General features: G+C 37.2%; 4 protein-coding genes across 5 annotated transcripts; 1 reads left to right on the forward strand and 3 right to left on the reverse strand.

Annotated features, from left to right (window-relative positions):
* The first annotated feature begins 654 nt into the window (after positions 1-654).
* LOC140871725 (uncharacterized) lies at positions 655-5,069 on the forward strand. The gene has a single exon (XM_073274392.1). It carries the CDS (start codon positions 982-984, stop codon positions 4,900-4,902), a length of 3,921 nt encoding a protein of 1,306 aa, XP_073130493.1. The 5' UTR covers positions 655-981; the 3' UTR covers positions 4,903-5,069.
* Positions 5,070-5,170: 101 nt separating this feature from the next.
* On the reverse strand, positions 5,171-5,927 carry LOC140871726 (uncharacterized). The gene has a single exon (XM_073274393.1). The coding sequence runs from the start codon at positions 5,879-5,881 to the stop codon at positions 5,282-5,284; it is 600 nt and encodes a 199-aa protein (XP_073130494.1). The 5' UTR covers positions 5,882-5,927; the 3' UTR covers positions 5,171-5,281.
* Positions 5,928-6,270: 343 nt separating this feature from the next.
* LOC140871414 (membrane steroid-binding protein 2-like) lies at positions 6,271-9,454 on the reverse strand. The gene is made up of 2 exons (XM_073273913.1): positions 9,028-9,454; positions 6,271-6,781 (listed from the first exon to the last, which is right to left on the reverse strand). Exons 1-2 carry the CDS (start codon positions 9,339-9,341, stop codon positions 6,436-6,438), a joined length of 660 nt encoding a protein of 219 aa, XP_073130014.1. The 5' UTR covers positions 9,342-9,454; the 3' UTR covers positions 6,271-6,435.
* An 821-nt stretch (positions 9,455-10,275) lies between these two features.
* LOC140871775 (F-box/LRR-repeat protein At3g48880) lies at positions 10,276-12,824 on the reverse strand. Of its 2 annotated transcripts, none has more exons than XM_073274465.1 (3): positions 12,505-12,824; positions 11,236-11,779; positions 10,276-11,161 (listed from the first exon to the last, which is right to left on the reverse strand). In XM_073274465.1, the coding sequence occupies exons 2-3, from the start codon at positions 11,592-11,594 to the stop codon at positions 10,603-10,605; spliced, it is 918 nt and encodes a 305-aa protein (XP_073130566.1). In that variant the 5' UTR covers positions 11,595-11,779; positions 12,505-12,824; the 3' UTR covers positions 10,276-10,602. The 2 variants fall into 2 exon arrangements, with proteins under 2 accessions (XP_073130566.1, XP_073130565.1); XM_073274464.1 differs by having other exon boundaries at positions 11,236-11,638; positions 12,505-12,823.
* Between the last annotated feature and the right edge of the window lie 3,300 nt (positions 12,825-16,124).

Below are 16,124 nucleotides of genomic sequence, written 5' to 3' on the forward strand. Positions count from 1 at the left end.
TAGGCATCTATGGATCTAATAACAAGGTAGTGTTTGAGAGAGCTTTTAGGAAGTACTTTTCAGTTTTTCCTGCACAAAATTTTGAAATTTTATGAAATTTTGTGAATGAAAAGCTGAAAAATACTTCTTATAAGCTCTCCTAAACGAAAAAATTTATTATGTACACATGTAATGATTTACATGTTTAAAAAACTATCACACCAATAAAAACTTAACAAATATAATTAACTATCAATGTAACAAAAAATATTACAGCAATTATCACAGATGAATTTTTCCCCAAACACTAATTGATAGTTGCGTGATTTTATGGTTGCAATATGGAAGGGCCTTTTGGTCAAAGCGAGAATGGAATCGAATGGATATGATGAAAAGGCAGAGTTTTTAGGTTAGAGAGTAGAGTCTGACAAACTGCAAACCCTCTTTTTCGTATCGTTTTGGACTTATATATCATCATGTGTCAGACAGACTAAATACGACGCCGTCTCGTTCCCTCCATGTTCCACTTTCACTCGACATCCATACAAACCCAATTATTCTAACAATTTTAATTCCATTTTATTATATAAAAACATTTGGATTTGGATTTGTCCGATGGGTTTTAAATTTCATCAGAGTAATAACTAATAATTCATCATTCGTTTTCATTTCCATTTTCATTAAATAAATAAATTAAGAAAACGTTTCGAGTTTTGTAACATAGCCAGTGAGTGAGCCATACTCCTTCCCCCTCTTCATGTTCCCAACAAACTGTACTGTACCTCACTTCTTCCCCTTTTTCTCTTCCCACGCTCTAAATACTGCCTCCAATTTTCAAGAAATTATGCTCAGTTTTCCTCAATCCTTTTACTCCATTCATAGTGTGACTGATTGCATTCACGATGCGTGTTTATTTCAACGACGTTAGTCAAGTTTTTGCGTTGAAGCCTTTTCCTAGTGTTCATATCTGTTGATCGCTTCACGAAGCTCATTATTGGCGAAATGGCGTCTACCCTTCTGTTGCAGTGTCTTTTTCTCTTGTTTCAACTGTGTTTCTTGGGTTCTGATTGTGTTTCTGGGCAGAAACTTGGAATTCCTGATATGAGCAATCTTGTTTCTTTCAAGAATTCTCTTGAAAACAAAGAGATTCTCGATTCTTGGTCTCCGTATGTTTCTCATTGTAACTGGACTGGTGTGTTCTGCGATGGGGATCGCGTTGTTTCTCTTGTTCTGTCGCCTCATTCCCTCAGGGAGCCGCTCAGGGGTCCATTGTCGCCTGCAATTTTCTTTCTTCAGCGCTTGGTTGTTCTTGACCTGTCTGGAAATGAGTTGCATGGCGAAGTCTCTCCCAAAATTGGTTTTCTGCGGATGCTAGGAGTCTTGGACTTGGGAAATAATCAATTCAGTGGGCATTTGCCGGTTCAACTAGGGGATTTGAACCGTCTGCGGAAACTCAGACTTGGCCCTAACAGTTTCACCGGGAAAATTCCACCAGAGATTGGGAATATGTTGAAGCTTACTTTTCTTGACCTCTCCGGCAATGCCCTCGTGGGGGACATCCCACCTGAGCTCGGAAATCTGACTCAGCTTCAGATTTTGGCTCTTGGAAACAATTTCCTCACAGGTTCACTGCCTGCTAATCTCTTCCCGAAGCTTGGATCTTTATCTTCGTTCGATGTTTCTAACAACACGCTATCTGGTGTGATTCCGCCTGATGTTGGAGAACTCACCTCTCTCACTGAGCTATACATCGGAGACAACCACTTCTCCGGAGAATTTCCTTTGGAGATCGGCTGGTTAACACGTCTTGAAGTTTTCTCGGCCCCTTCTTGTCTCTTCAACGGCCCGTTGCCTGAAACATTCTCAAAGCTGAAATCTTTGAGCAAGTTTGATCTTTCTAACAACCCCTTGAAGTGTACACTCCCGACATTTATAGGAGAGCTACAAAACTTGACCGTGTTGAATCTTGTTTACGCTGAGCTAAATGGCAGTGTTCCATCTGAACTCGGGAGTTGCAAAAACTTGAAAACTTTGCTGCTTTCATTTAATTCCCTTCACGGGACGTTGCCGGAGGAGCTTTCCGAGTTACCGCTTATGAGTTTTTCTGCTGAAAAGAACCAGCTTTCAGGTACATTGCCTTCCTGGCTTGGAAAATGGCGAAATGCCGATTCAATACTGCTGTCTGATAATAAATTTTCCGGGAGAATTCCAGCTGAGATTGGGAATTGTTCCATGCTGACCCACATTAGCTTGGGTAGTAATATGTTGACAGGTGAGATTCCTAAAGAAATCTGCAATCCCGTTTTGCTTTCTGAGATCGAGCTTGACCACAATTTTCTCACCGGTAGTATTGAAGAAACTTTTGTGAACTGTAATAATTTGACGGAGCTGGTGTTGCTGGATAATCAGATTCATGGTAGCATACCTGATTATCTTTCTAAGCTCCCTGAGTTGATGGTTCTTGAATTGGATTCTAATAACTTAACAGGTACGATCCCTGCAAATCTTTGGAGTTCTGTGAATTTAATTGAGTTTACTGCAGCAAATAATCAGTTGGAGGGCGCACTTCCTGCGGAGATTGGCAATGCTGCATTCTTGGAAAATCTGGTTCTCTCGAACAATAGGCTAACGGGCACCATTCCTAAGGAGATTGGAAATCTGAGTGCCCTGTCTGTGTTATATTTGGATTCTAATAATTTTGTGGGGAGTGTACCCTTTGAGCTTGGAAAGTGCGGTACACTGGCAACACTGGTTCTGGGAAACAATAGGCTTAATGGTTCCATTCCTGATGAAATTACTGATTTGCCTCTGCTACAATACCTTGTTCTTTCTCATAATGATATCTCTGGAAGCATTCCTTCGAAAGTTTCGAAATATTTTCGCCCAGCTTCTGTTATTCCAGACACAACGTATGTACAGCATAGAGGAGTCTATGATCTTTCATACAACAGATTGAGTGGTTCAATCCCGGATGAATTGGGGAGCTGTGTGCTTTTGGTTGATCTCCTGCTCAGCAACAACAGGCTTTCTGGTGAGATTCCAAGGTCCTTAGCACGATTATCGAATCTCACGAGCTTAGATTTGTCTGGTAACTTGCTTACGGGTGGAATTCCTCGCGAGTTTGGTGATTTGGTTAAGCTGCAAGGTTTGTATCTTGGAAATAATCAGCTTACAGGTCGGATCCCTGAAAACCTTGGAATGTTAAAAGACTTGGTGAAACTTAATTTTACCACTAATATGTTACAAGGTCCGATTCCAACAAGTTTCGGTGGCATGAATGAGCTTACGCATTTGGACTTGAGCTCTAACATGCTTAGTGGTGAAATCCCAGCCTCTTTGTCGAAAATGGTGAATCTCGTGGGGCTTTATGCTCAGCAGAATAGGCTTTCAGGTAATTTGGATGATCTTTTCAAGAACTCAGTACTGTGGAGAGTTGAGATTCTGAATTTAAGTAGCAATGCATTGAGTGGGGATTTGCCACGATCAGTAGGCAACATGACATATTTGTCTACCTTGGATCTTCATGGAAATGGTTTTACGGGGAAGCTTCCAAACGTGTTTGGGAATCTAGCTGAACTTCAGTATCTGGATGTCTCGAAGAATAATTTAAGTGGCCAAATACCAGAAGATGTTTGTGGAATAGCAAGTTTGTTCTTCTTCAATTTGGCAGAAAACCAGTTTGAGGGTCCGATCCCGATAAATGGGATATGCAGCAAACTCACCAAAACTGCCCTGGCTGGAAACAAGGGTCTGTGTGGAGGAATTGTCGGTTTAAAATGCCCTTCAAAGAGCTTTGGCAGAAAGTTTCCTCTGTTGAATGAATGGGGATTAGCTTCGGTTGTGGTTGGAACGACTTTGATATCTCTTTCAGTATTCATTGTGCTGAAAATTGTCCTTAACCGAACCAGCAAGAATGATCTTGAGGACATGAGTGACAGCAAGATGAACAGTTCAGATGATCCAAATCTCTATTTCTTGAGCAGCGGCAGCAAATCTAAAGAACCACTAAGCATCAACATTGCCATGTTCGAGCAACCTCTTTTGAAACTGACCCTAGTTGACATTCTGGAAGCCACCAACAACTTTTGCAAGACAAACATAATCGGAGATGGAGGATTTGGCACCGTGTATAAAGCCACTTTACCAGATGGTAAAACTGTTGCTGTTAAGAAACTGAGTCAAGCCAAAGCACAAGGCCAAAGGGAGTTTTTAGCTGAGATGGAAACGCTAGGCAAGGTGAAACACCGAAATCTTGTTCCCTTGCTGGGGTACTGCTCGTACGGGGAGGAGAAAGTGCTAGTTTACGAGTACATGGTCAATGGAAGCTTGGATAACTGGCTAAGAAATCGAATAGGAACGCTCAAAGTTTTGGATTGGACCAAACGATTCAAGATAGCTGTGGGTTCTGCCCGAGGCCTTGCCTTTCTTCACCATGGTTTTATTCCCCACATCATACACCGCGACATCAAGGCTAGCAATATCCTTCTGAACGAAGATTTTGAACCAAAAGTTGCTGATTTCGGCCTGGCGCGACTGATCAGTGCCTGTGAAACACATGTTAGCACAGATATTGCAGGCACGTTCGGATACATTCCGCCTGAATATGGTCAGAGCTGGAAGGCCACGACAAGGGGTGATGTTTATAGCTATGGTGTGATCCTACTCGAGCTTTTAACCGGGAAAGAGCCTACGGGACCTGATTTCAAAGATGTTGAAGGGGGGAACCTGGTTGGATGGGTGATCCAGAAGACGAAGAATCGTGAGGCGGTGGATGTGCTTGACCCGATGATTCTTGATGCAGATTCTAAGCAGATGATGCTACAGACCCTGCAGATCGCTGTAATTTGTTTGTCTGACAACCCTGCCAATAGGCCTACTATGCTTCAAGTGTTGAAGTTCTTGAAAGGTATCAAAGATGAGTAGAGAATGTCGAGCATCACTTGGGTATTTAATTATAAATGATAAAATTATAAGTTTTACTAGATGGAGGAGGAGGAATTGTAGTTTCAATTTGCTTTCTGAATTTGTGCAAATTTGTTTATGAATTTAGAGTATTCTATAACATATTGTGATTATATAGTTGGGCTACATGATCAAAATCATCTTTTGTTGCTTGAATGTGTGCTTTAGTATTATTTTAATCATATTTCAACATTTTAATAAAGAATAGGATTCTCTTTAGTTAAACAGTAGTACATCAAAATTCATACACTGCTTATGAATAGAAATCAAAATCTAGAAATTTAACTAACATATTAAAAGGAGATGAAGAAAGAAAAGCAAAATAAAGATTTTGAAGATTTCACTCCAAATTGGTATGGCGAGATCTTATTTCTTCAGGGCTCCTATTCAGAAGCTCCCCCAGCTTGAACACAAGCATTTCGAACAACACATACATCGCCCCTTCATACACGCTCCCCATCGGAAGCAAGCTCCGTTGCGCATTCCCTCCGTCTCCGTCGTCTGCCATGGTCTGCGCCGGCATGTAAGCCACCGCGCTGGCATACTTCACCGACGAGCCCAGCTCCGGCTGAGCCGTCAGAAGCACCACTCTTGCGCCGCCACTTCTTGCCACGCCGCAGATGGCGTCGACCGTGGAGAAACCCCCTGGGCCGGCGGAGGCTATGAGGACGTCCGGCTGGGAGATTGGAGGAGTGGTCATGTCGAAAACGAAGTGGGCGGAGAGACCCAAGTGGAAGAGACGCATACACAGGGCTCTTAGCATCAGGCCTTCACGGCCCACGCCGTAGAGGAAGATCCGGCCGCCGCGAGCTGCGGTGGCGGAGATTTCGTCGACGAGAACGGTGAGAGGCGGTGGATGGGGGGTGGTGGAGGCGGTGAAGACGGAGGCTAGGTGGTTGCAGATTTTGGAGGCTAGAGAAGACATTGAAGCATCAGCCATTGGATAAGTCGAAGTCTCACTCCCTTTCTCGGCCTCGTAGAAAAGAGAAAAAACTGCTACTACACCATTTACTTTCATAGTATATTTGTGATAATTTTAGATGATTTCGTAATTTCAAAAATAACATATAATTATATATGTCATTGTATATGCATTATATCTCGATAAACAAACAAATTCTCTCCTACTTTATAACACATGACAGAGGAATGTGAGTGAGAATCGATCCATGGAAAATCGAAAAACAAAGAGAAATGGGTCATTTGGGTTTTGCATCAAAGCAAAGAAAATCAAGTATTGATGAATGAATGATCCAGTCATAGTTTAAATTCATCGCAAATTGATAAAACAGATTCATTTGAATGACAAGCACATAAAACTTGAATATCTACTAAAAATTCGAGCTCTACTTTTTCGATAACCATGTTTATTCAACACCAACATCCCATCCCGTTCGAGATAATAGTTCCGAACATAATACTTTTTAAATCCTGCACTAAACATGATTTGTAGTTCATCGAATATTAAATACTAATAACAATAATAATAATGAATTACTCCTTGTCCTTCTCGGTATCAACTGCAGAAGAGGCTTCAGGAGTCTCCTTCGCAACACTTTCTGATGGGCCATCAGCAACACTCTCTCGGGTAGCCTCGGTTGCAGCTTGGCCTTCAGTCGTGCCATCAGTAACTGGCACAGTGGTCGTCTTGACAGTTCCAACCTTCACATATTTGCTCATGAACTTGTACTCCCAATCCTGCAGGGCTTCGAGCTCAAACACACCTAGACCGGTGAGATCACCGTTCAAATCTTTGTCATCAAAAGACATCTTCGCAAGAGCACGACTTGCGTCCTTTCCAGCAAACAAGGCATAAGGCCCACCTGGCCCATAAAACATCCTGCAAACAATGTATGAAATTGAGTACTGCTAATTCATTTGCACTTGCAAGACTCTTGTAAAAGAAAATTTTGCCACAAATTAACATAGTCGGTTCAGCAAACTTCAGCTCACATGGAAGGTGAGACATGCATAAGATTTCCAAATCAAACAGCGCATATTCCAGATTCTGAAAATGAATTGTGATGTTTCACCATTTATTTCATCGACGCAATATCTCTTCAAACTAAAGGATGAGAGATGCAAAGTGGCTGGGATGGTGGGTTTAGCAAGATACCCTTGTATCAAAGTGGATACGGTTTCCTCTTTCTCAACCACGACATGTTAGACCAAAAACTAGAGTCTGGTTGTCTGAAAGCAATTCAGTTCTTCCAATAAATTTCATATATTATAGACATGGGGACTATATATTAGCTACCTATCCCATATGCTGACATGTTCCATATACAGACTAAGTGGTTGCCATATATCCCCTTAATCGACACATAGTGCACATCCAGCAATTGCAATAAAATAAGCACGAACAAAGTTTTGATCTGCTCAAGATTGGCTTTCAGTCAATTGCATAGATATATACGCGCGCGCGCACATATATATACCAGGAAACAGCATCACGTATAAAAATATATGTTTATTAATATCTAACAGATAATAGAAAAGATATATTTGATTGACAATATTAATTAAGACACAATATGATTAATTAATGGTGCATCGGGTAATAAAGTAGAAAATGAAAGGTACAAAAGGAAATTCACAATTCAAAGTGATATATTTATATGTAAGTTAGATTAGATATGATGCATACTTCGTCGTCCAAAGATCCTTATCAAAGTTCACAATGGCATCGAAACTAGGAATACCGATCAAGAAAACTGTAAAAGAATACCTGAGAGTAAACCATTCTCAGGAGCAAGTTCTAACATGAAATTATTGAACCATGCACTTCTGCCCAACCAGGAATATTAACCAGGAGCAAAAAGGAGGGGAAAAGAAAAGGATGGCATCAAACAAAACGATGCCATGAAAAATTAAAGCTCCCCGGTCACCAGCCTATATCAAGTGAAGCTAATCCCATCACTGACAATTTTCTGTGACTCTACACACAAGGGAAAGTAACTGTTCGAAAAGAATAATGTGTAATGGTAAACATTTTGCATTCATTTTCTGCTACTGTAGCAAGTGAGAATCACATTATGAGAAATCCAAAATATTAAAATATAGCGATTTCAATGAATAAAATGGTGGATGAGGAAAAGAAGATAACAATGCTACAATTGGGTAAGTAAGAAAAACTTAACAAAGGAAGAAGCTTGGTTTCACTACAAAAGTTTCAAGTCTGCTAAATATTGCATGGTTTCCAATTTAGAAACTTAGAATATCCCTGGATAAAAATTCAGGTTTTATTTATAAAATGCGTGAATATGGAAATCAACAGTTACTCGTCCGTTATACTAACCGACAATTTTTTTCATGTACGACAGACACAAGAAACAGCTAAGTACGGTATGTGACCGTTGTGAAACGGTTTTAATAAATAATTTTTTAAAAAAACACATATACAATCAATTCCATCAAAACTGGATGCCCTTAATCATCAGCTCCACGCAAGGCTGACATATAATGGAAAAAAATTAAGTTAGTTCGATCAAGGATACACAAACTTGAAACTTAGAATCCCAAGAAGCTGTTGCAAATAACAAACGAAGAATTCCTGCAGAAGGTTATGTTCATATTCCATTAACATGAAAAAATGCAGAAACTGTACACAAAAGTTCCAAATAAACAAAAAATCTGAAATCCACTTTACACAAAAAGAAAGCATAAAAAAAGTGGAATGATAACATGATATAAAAAAATATGGGGATATTTTAAAAGGTCAGCAAGAAAGATTAGCAACATCCAAAAGCCATCTGTATACACGCAAGAGAAATATACTAACATTATATATGTGCCAAAATCCACTAAAACCAACAATGAACACCGAAAACCCATAAAAGGTTCGATTCCTCTATAAACTATTGCACACACATGACTATATCACTAAAAATCAACAAAAAAATGAAAACTTTTCCCTTTCCAGAGTCTCACAAGTCATAGCATGTAAATCACAGTCAATCACAGCTAAGGTCAGAGACAAAAAAAATACCCCAAAATTCATCCGATCAGAATACCAACAAAACTCTAGGAAACACCAACCCAGGAAGCAAAGACAAACAAAATCACACAAATATCAAGAACATAAACCTGCTCAGAGAAACATCATAGATCTGGCTCTTGATAGCCATGAGCAAAGGCTTCTGTGAATCAGAGCCATCGTACTGCTTCAACTCCTCCTCAGTTATCTCACCTAACTGAACCGGAGGAGGCAGAGGCTGCATCTGCTCCTCAAAGCCTCTCGACCTTTGCCGGATGTGGGTATCATCCGAAGAACCAAAGAAATTAGAAACCACATAGTAAAGGGCCAAGCCCAGAGCAAGAACTGTAAAGAAAGTAGCTGGAGAAAGCCCCGTATATGTGGTGATTGATTCTTTGAAGGTCTCCCACAATTCAAGGGCCATTGTTTTAGTCGCTGAAGAAATGGGATAAAGATTGAGAGGAAAAAACAATGAAAGAGGGTATTCTGTTTCTTGGACCGTGTTAGGGAAGAGGGGGTTTTGTAGGCTTTGCCACGCAGCGGCGTAAAGTGGGGTTTGGTAAAGCTCGCCGTTTTAGAATTAGGGACTACGGTTAGAAAAAAAAAAATTATTATGAAAAAAAAAGAAAAAAAACATTTTAAATACCTAGATTAGATTTCACACACATAATAATCATTCATCAATCATAAATTTGTTAGATATGAGTCGAAAGCATAGGCCAAACAAATTGTATGAGTTTTGTAAGCACTCCATGTATCCCTATACTTGAAAGGATGTTTAACTATAACTAATAATAATTATGTGTCCAATACTATAGCAAGTTTGTTCATGGATCTCAAATCTATGGACTTCGATTATAGTTTTGTGATTGATAATAAAACAATAAATCAAATATTAAATCTATATTTTACTCATTTACACGTTAGTAATACAAAAATATAACAAATTTCAAATAGTATAGGTGAACTTGAAATTCACTTAATTAATATACAATACTGTATAAATATGTGAATAGTGGATTTGAAATTTACGATATTCGTTCTCTAAACAACAAAAATACATCATTTGAGATCTATAGATTTGAAGTTCATCCATCAAATACGTATTAGTAGATATTCATATCAATCAAACAAATACTATCTTTGTAAAATTAGAAATTTGAAAAACGGTGAGAAAATAACGTCTTACAGGATATTTTGCCACATAATTTAAATTTAGAATATGCTGCCATATTTGAATGAAATCAACATAATTGAAGAAGTAACGTTAATTATAGCCATTGATCTGAATTATTTGGGTTTCATCAGTCAAAAGTCACACCTTATGCCTGAATAAAGCAATGAATGAAACAGCAAGAAAAAGGCAATAATCCAAGTCTCCTTATTAAACAACCAAGTATTAGCGCACACAATATATATACAGCCGCCCTAGAATCTACAACAACCAGATGTCACAGCTCATTCGTCGTTCGAATCTAAAATACATCTATGACCTCAATCATCAACAGATTCAACTGAACACTCCAGATAAACAAGAAAATAAACCGCCTCCGATCATCTGCTATCGACTATGGTGTCAAAATGACTTGTATTTAGTATTTACCATCTACATAGATCTTAGTTCATTGTCCTGAATCTTGCACCTCTTATTAGGTTCAAAAGGCCGCTACAAGGGAGGGATAGGATCAGATCGCGAGTGATCTCACTTCATCTACCTTCCAGAGATCCTCCTCGTACTTGTACCACCTCATCAACCCTTCGTCATTTCTAGCACGTTGGCACATCACACACGAATCATTGATACACGATATAAATCTTTTCAACTTGCTTGTCCTTTCGAGAATCGTGCTGTCAAGCTTCCGGAGGACATTTCTTGTCGCAGGAGGTGGAGGGGTATCAACAAGTAGGCAATGAGATATGTTGAGAACTTCCAGCGCTTTCAACCCATCCAAGATGATAAATAAAGCATCCTTGAGAACCATCGAGCATCGAAGGCTTAAGACTTTCAAGTTAGGTAGAAATGCAACCAGCGTTGAAGCGAAGCAAACATCAAAGGGGCCCATTATCTTCAATTCGGAAAAATTCTTACAATTTTCCGAAATTTCCTCAATTATAACAGGAGGGTTTGATATGCTAGGCATTGTTAGTGATTCGAGGTCTTTCCATATATGAATTGCATGACATATTCCAGCCTCCTTTATTCTGTTCCACGCAGGCATGACCAGCCGTTTGAGACGAGGGCACCTACAATACAGATGGTTAGTTGCATCATTCTTCTGTTTCAATAAATCAGGACAAACTACAAGTTCTCAGGATACCTTTCAGCTGCGTAAGTCAACTGATCATTGCTGATGTAGAGATTGTAGTGAAAAATTATCGTCGATACGCTTCCACGGCTTAGATTTAAGGAAATCTTCAAAACCCGAGTCAATGTCTTATCAGACCGACCATCCACGTATACATACGGCTCTAACGGTATTTTAATGAAGTTTGACTTTAGCATCGACAAATCAAGAGTCCTCCAGAGTAAAGGGTCGCAAGCCGCCAATCTCCAAGTACTACAAACTTGACCAATCCCCAAGATCAGATCAAAGATGTCCAGGGTTTGGAAAATCTTAACCAAGATATCATGATTCATATCCTCCCATTTTCTCAAACTGGAGAAGGTATCGTCCATTGCACAAGCTTGCGTAAATTTCCTTAGATATCTTTGTCTTGATCCTAAAAAAGGTACCAGAAAAATTATCCACGTGACGACCAGACAGACGGATTGCCAATCCAGTTGGCACACCGATCAAATCATTGCGTCCTGACTCAGCAACTTCTTGTTTCCAAAGATCTTTACCACTCCTTTAAAAAATGCTGGGAAACCAGATTGTAATAGACTCATAGAGTTACACCAACACGATGATAAATTCAAGTTACCAGTTGACTGGACATCATAACCTTCGATTATCCAAACGATACACAGAATACGAACATACTATATCAACAAATAAACCTGAATCCCGTTAGAAATCCACTGTTTCAAAGTCCCAATTTCACCAGTTCTGATTAAAAAAACAATTCTCATGAAAAGGAATGGTGAAAAATATAATCTTGCTTCGGTCGCGTAAAAATAATTGAATTTCATGTATACTTTTGTAAATGTTAGGGCACACTCGTAAGTCCTCCGGCAAGAAATTATCTCTTCCAACATTTATTAAATCCAGATGGAATTAAGAATGGAGCAACAAAAACTCCATATGAGATCTAACTAAAGAAACTGTAAAATGCCAAAAATTGGAAACGGGTGGGAGCGGTACAGAAAAGATCAGCAACAAATCACACATCTTGAGCCACAGAGATCACCAAACCCTCGTACCGGAAAATCCACAACCGACCAAGAATACCAAAATCATCACATCGTAAAATCCAAGAAAAAAAAAATCAGAAAACAAAGCATCCATTACAGTTTTCCTCAATAACTCTAAGAGCCACAAGATTTTCCCAAATCATAAACGTCCCAGAATCAAGATCCAAACCCAAACAAGAAACATTGAAAATAAACAAAAAAAAAAAAAAGTACACCAAGATTAGCCTGGTACCTTTCGATTAAAGCAGGAAAACTTCATGGTCGGATTTTTCCCATCAGTGGGCTGTCTTAAAAATGATTCTTAACACTGAATTTCAGGAAAGAAATGTAGCAAGTGAGACGAAGAAAAAGAGACGGGAGCTTTGAAATGACATGAAAGGGCTTGTTTTTCATGGGATTAACGAACTATATAGTAGTACAGAATATAGAAGAGAGATTATCTGAATTGCTGACACCAAAAAAGCTGGTTGCCAAATGCCGATTATTTCCCTATTATGCAACGCTCGAATGGAACTTACTGATCTACCTAGCTGTTCAAATTTATTAATCTCTATCTTAAAATCCTTTGTTTTTTGTTTTTGTTTTTGTTTTTGTTTAAGAAAATTATGGGTTCAAGAATATTAATACTTTTCAGATTTTCAATGTAGTAACTATTTATATTGTCAAGCTATTTTTAAAACGGGAAAAAAAATTAAATTTAGATGATAATTTCTATTTTATAGAGAGAATCTACGATTCATTGAATTCAATCAACTAAAGTCAACTACATTTATTTAGTCATCAATCAAATATGAAACTAATTAATAAGTTAGAAAATTATTATAGACTAACCCGAACAACATAAAATAAAACGAGAAATTTTTTTTAATAGTTTATGTAGGGGAATACTAATAATCGTAGGTGAATAGTAAATATATATTATTTCGTTTTACCTAAATTACAATGGAGTTGTTTATAATTAAAAAAAAATGAATTTGTTCAGATTTAACGCGTTACGTTTGGACAAACTCTCAAATGAAAACTATTATTATTTATTATTTATAAAAAATAGGAATATGTTAATCTCATGCAAAATCTGTAACCTTATTTTTGTGTGTGTTTATGAAAATATTCGCAAGAATAAAATTCCATTATTATATATCACTTCATTTTAATTTTTAACGCCAAACATTTAAGCATCAGACGGGCTGAAACGGATAGGCCCGGTACTGTCGTGGGCTTGGGTTGGCCCATTGTAACCTGATTGATCTTCCCCACACTAACGTTTCTTCATCAGTACTCAATAGTAAGTAGTAACTTCCTAGAGGTGTTATTTAATGTTAACAAAAATGTTCAAAAAAGAAAAAATATAATTTTGAATCCGTATAATTATAATAATTTAATCCTAATTGGAATAATTTACTTCAAAAAGTTTTTAAAATATATATGTGGAGGGGTATTTGAATAAATAGCATGATGTTCATGAAAAGGCTGTTAGTGATACACACAAAAACTCGTATAAAAATTTTAATGGGACAATTTTGTGAGATATATATTCAATCTGACTCTGATCATTAAAATATATGATACCCCGGTGAAATATCTAGGATTATCACCAAACCCGAGTGGTTGTCAAAAGCCCAAGTACGGAGTGGTTTCTAGGACCCGCCCCCGCATCAAAATCGCCCCGACGGGGCGGATCTAGACCCGTCAAAGCGGGTCCGGGCGGGTCTTAGGTTTTGCCAAACCCGCCCCGGACCCGCCCCGCCAAAGTATTATATATATATAAATTTAAAATATTCATGTGTATATATAAATATAAAATATATATGTAATATTAATAATATATAATTATATTATTATACTAAATAATTAATATTTTATCCATAATTTGAATGTTTAATATTATTGGATTGAAATAAAATTATTTTATTATGATATGTTTAGTATAAAAATAAATCATTATAATGTTTTTTAGCTAATAAATATTAATTAATTACAAATTAATAAATTTCAACTTGTAAGAATAATTTATTATTTGTCTTAAATATTATAAATCTATATTTGAAATTAAATTTAATGATATTTGTTAATTTTTAAACTTTTAATTTTTTTATTTTAATAAATTTAAAATTATTTAAGTTATGGCGGGTCCAACGAGTCTAACCCGGATTGGATCCGCCGTGTTCGCGGGGCGGGGCGGGTCCAAAGGAAGCGGGTGGGTCCCGGGTTTAGCCAGACCTGCCCCGTTGCCATCCCTAGTGGTTTCTAGATTGGTGGATGAGAGAAGATCAGACAAAAGGAAGTTATTCCCTTGCCAAGGAGCTCCTCCCTTCCCGAGTAGAGAATCCTTCCTGGGCTAGAAAGGTCCTCCCTTTTCCGAGAGTCCGGGCCCTGGCTTGACTGGGTCACGGGTCCCACAGTATGGGCATCATCTTGGAGCGACAAAAAATAATAATGAATATAGCATTATTCAAAAAATTACGGGAAACATTTTGTCACATTAAATACTGTCAAAAATCACATGTAATGCAACCATTACTTTTCTCCAGACTTCCTGGCATGGCAAGGGTACGTTCTTTTACGTTTTCATATTTACGCTTCTCACGTCTTGTTATTTACACATACTCAATTTCTCTCTCTCTATATATATATATATATATATATATATATATATATTATTTTTTTTGTTAAAAATATTATGATGTTTCAATACATATATGAAACAAATCGACTTATCATATATATATACATTTGTGATACTGTCTCGCGTAACATCGATTCCATGATAAAATGGCATGGAGCATCACAAGGAAAACGTGAATATGCTAAAAGCTCTCGATCTTGATTTTATAATGTTCAAGAAGTTGACTTCTCGATGTTAAATACACGATTGAGACTTATTTTTTATTATATATGCATGTAACATATATATGATTAGATCTCTTGTGAGACAGTCTCACGATTATTTATATGTGTGACGGGTCAATCCTACTTATATATACAATAAAAAATAATACTTTTAGCATAAAATATAATATTTTTTTATGAATGACTCAAATAAGAGATATGTCTCACGAAATTGAACAGTGAAACCATCTCACAAGAGTTTTTGTGGTAACGTAATGATCATATATATCGTGTCTATTTTGTTTTTAAAGCTATTGATTTAACAATATATTGTGTATATTTTGTTCTTACAATTTTTTGAATTAATTATAATGTTATGAGATTTATTAATAATTTTTTTAATCATAAAATATGAAAATTCAAGCCACTGCCCGCTGTATGACATTAAGGGCTGGGATACCGAACCAAAATATCGAATTTTCGGAATATCGTACCGAAATTTTTTCGATATATATACATTTTTTTGATATATCGAATTTTTTTTGGTATCTATACGGTATTAGTATGAATTTTTTTCATACCAAAATTTCGATATCGGTATCGGTATAAATTTTTTTCATACCAATATTTTTGATACGGTATATCGAAAAACCACCCCTTAATAAATTAATAATAACGGAGTATTTTTATCCGACCAAGTTCATTTTTCAAATTTTCTCATCAATGATATCATGATAAGATTTTAGGAGAAATGAAATTTCTCTGTTTAAAGATCAAATATAAGAACAACTGTATGTATTATTATATTAATTAAAGTTAAAATTTTGGGACAAAAAATAAAAGTTTTTTTGCGGAAAATTAATATGTAAATATCGATTTTTTAAATAGAAATGTGCCGTGTAACGTGCCCCTTTTTCAACCTATTATTATCATATAAGCAAAAAAGACGTGACATTTTGCGAGGTGAAAAGTCTGTAAGTCAACATATTTCCAATGAGAATTCACGAACTGGGTAAAACTTAA

This window comes from Henckelia pumila, unplaced genomic scaffold, assembly GCF_033568475.1.
Source record: "Henckelia pumila isolate YLH828 unplaced genomic scaffold, ASM3356847v2 CTG_461:::fragment_3, whole genome shotgun sequence".
Lineage (NCBI taxonomy): Eukaryota > Viridiplantae > Streptophyta > Magnoliopsida > Lamiales > Gesneriaceae > Henckelia > Henckelia pumila.

Excerpts from the sequence above, each read along its gene's own strand:
- LOC140871775 (XM_073274465.1), bottom strand. The coding sequence starts at position 11,594 with ATGGACGATACCTTCTCCAGTTTGAGAAAATGGGAGGATATGAATCAT. Across the intron at positions 11,162-11,235 it reads TTGACTTACGCAGCTGAAAG|GTGCCCTCGTCTCAAACGGC; the intron begins GTATCCTGAGAA and ends TCTGTATTGTAG.
- LOC140871726 (XM_073274393.1), bottom strand. The coding sequence starts at position 5,881 with ATGGCTGATGCTTCAATGTCTTCTCTAGCCTCCAAAATCTGCAACCAC.
- LOC140871414 (XM_073273913.1), bottom strand. The coding sequence starts at position 9,341 with ATGGCCCTTGAATTGTGGGAGACCTTCAAAGAATCAATCACCACATAT. Across the intron at positions 6,782-9,027 it reads TATGATGTTTCTCTGAGCAG|GATGTTTTATGGGCCAGGTG; the intron begins GTTTATGTTCTT and ends CATTGTTTGCAG.
- LOC140871725 (XM_073274392.1), top strand. The coding sequence starts at position 982 with ATGGCGTCTACCCTTCTGTTGCAGTGTCTTTTTCTCTTGTTTCAACTG.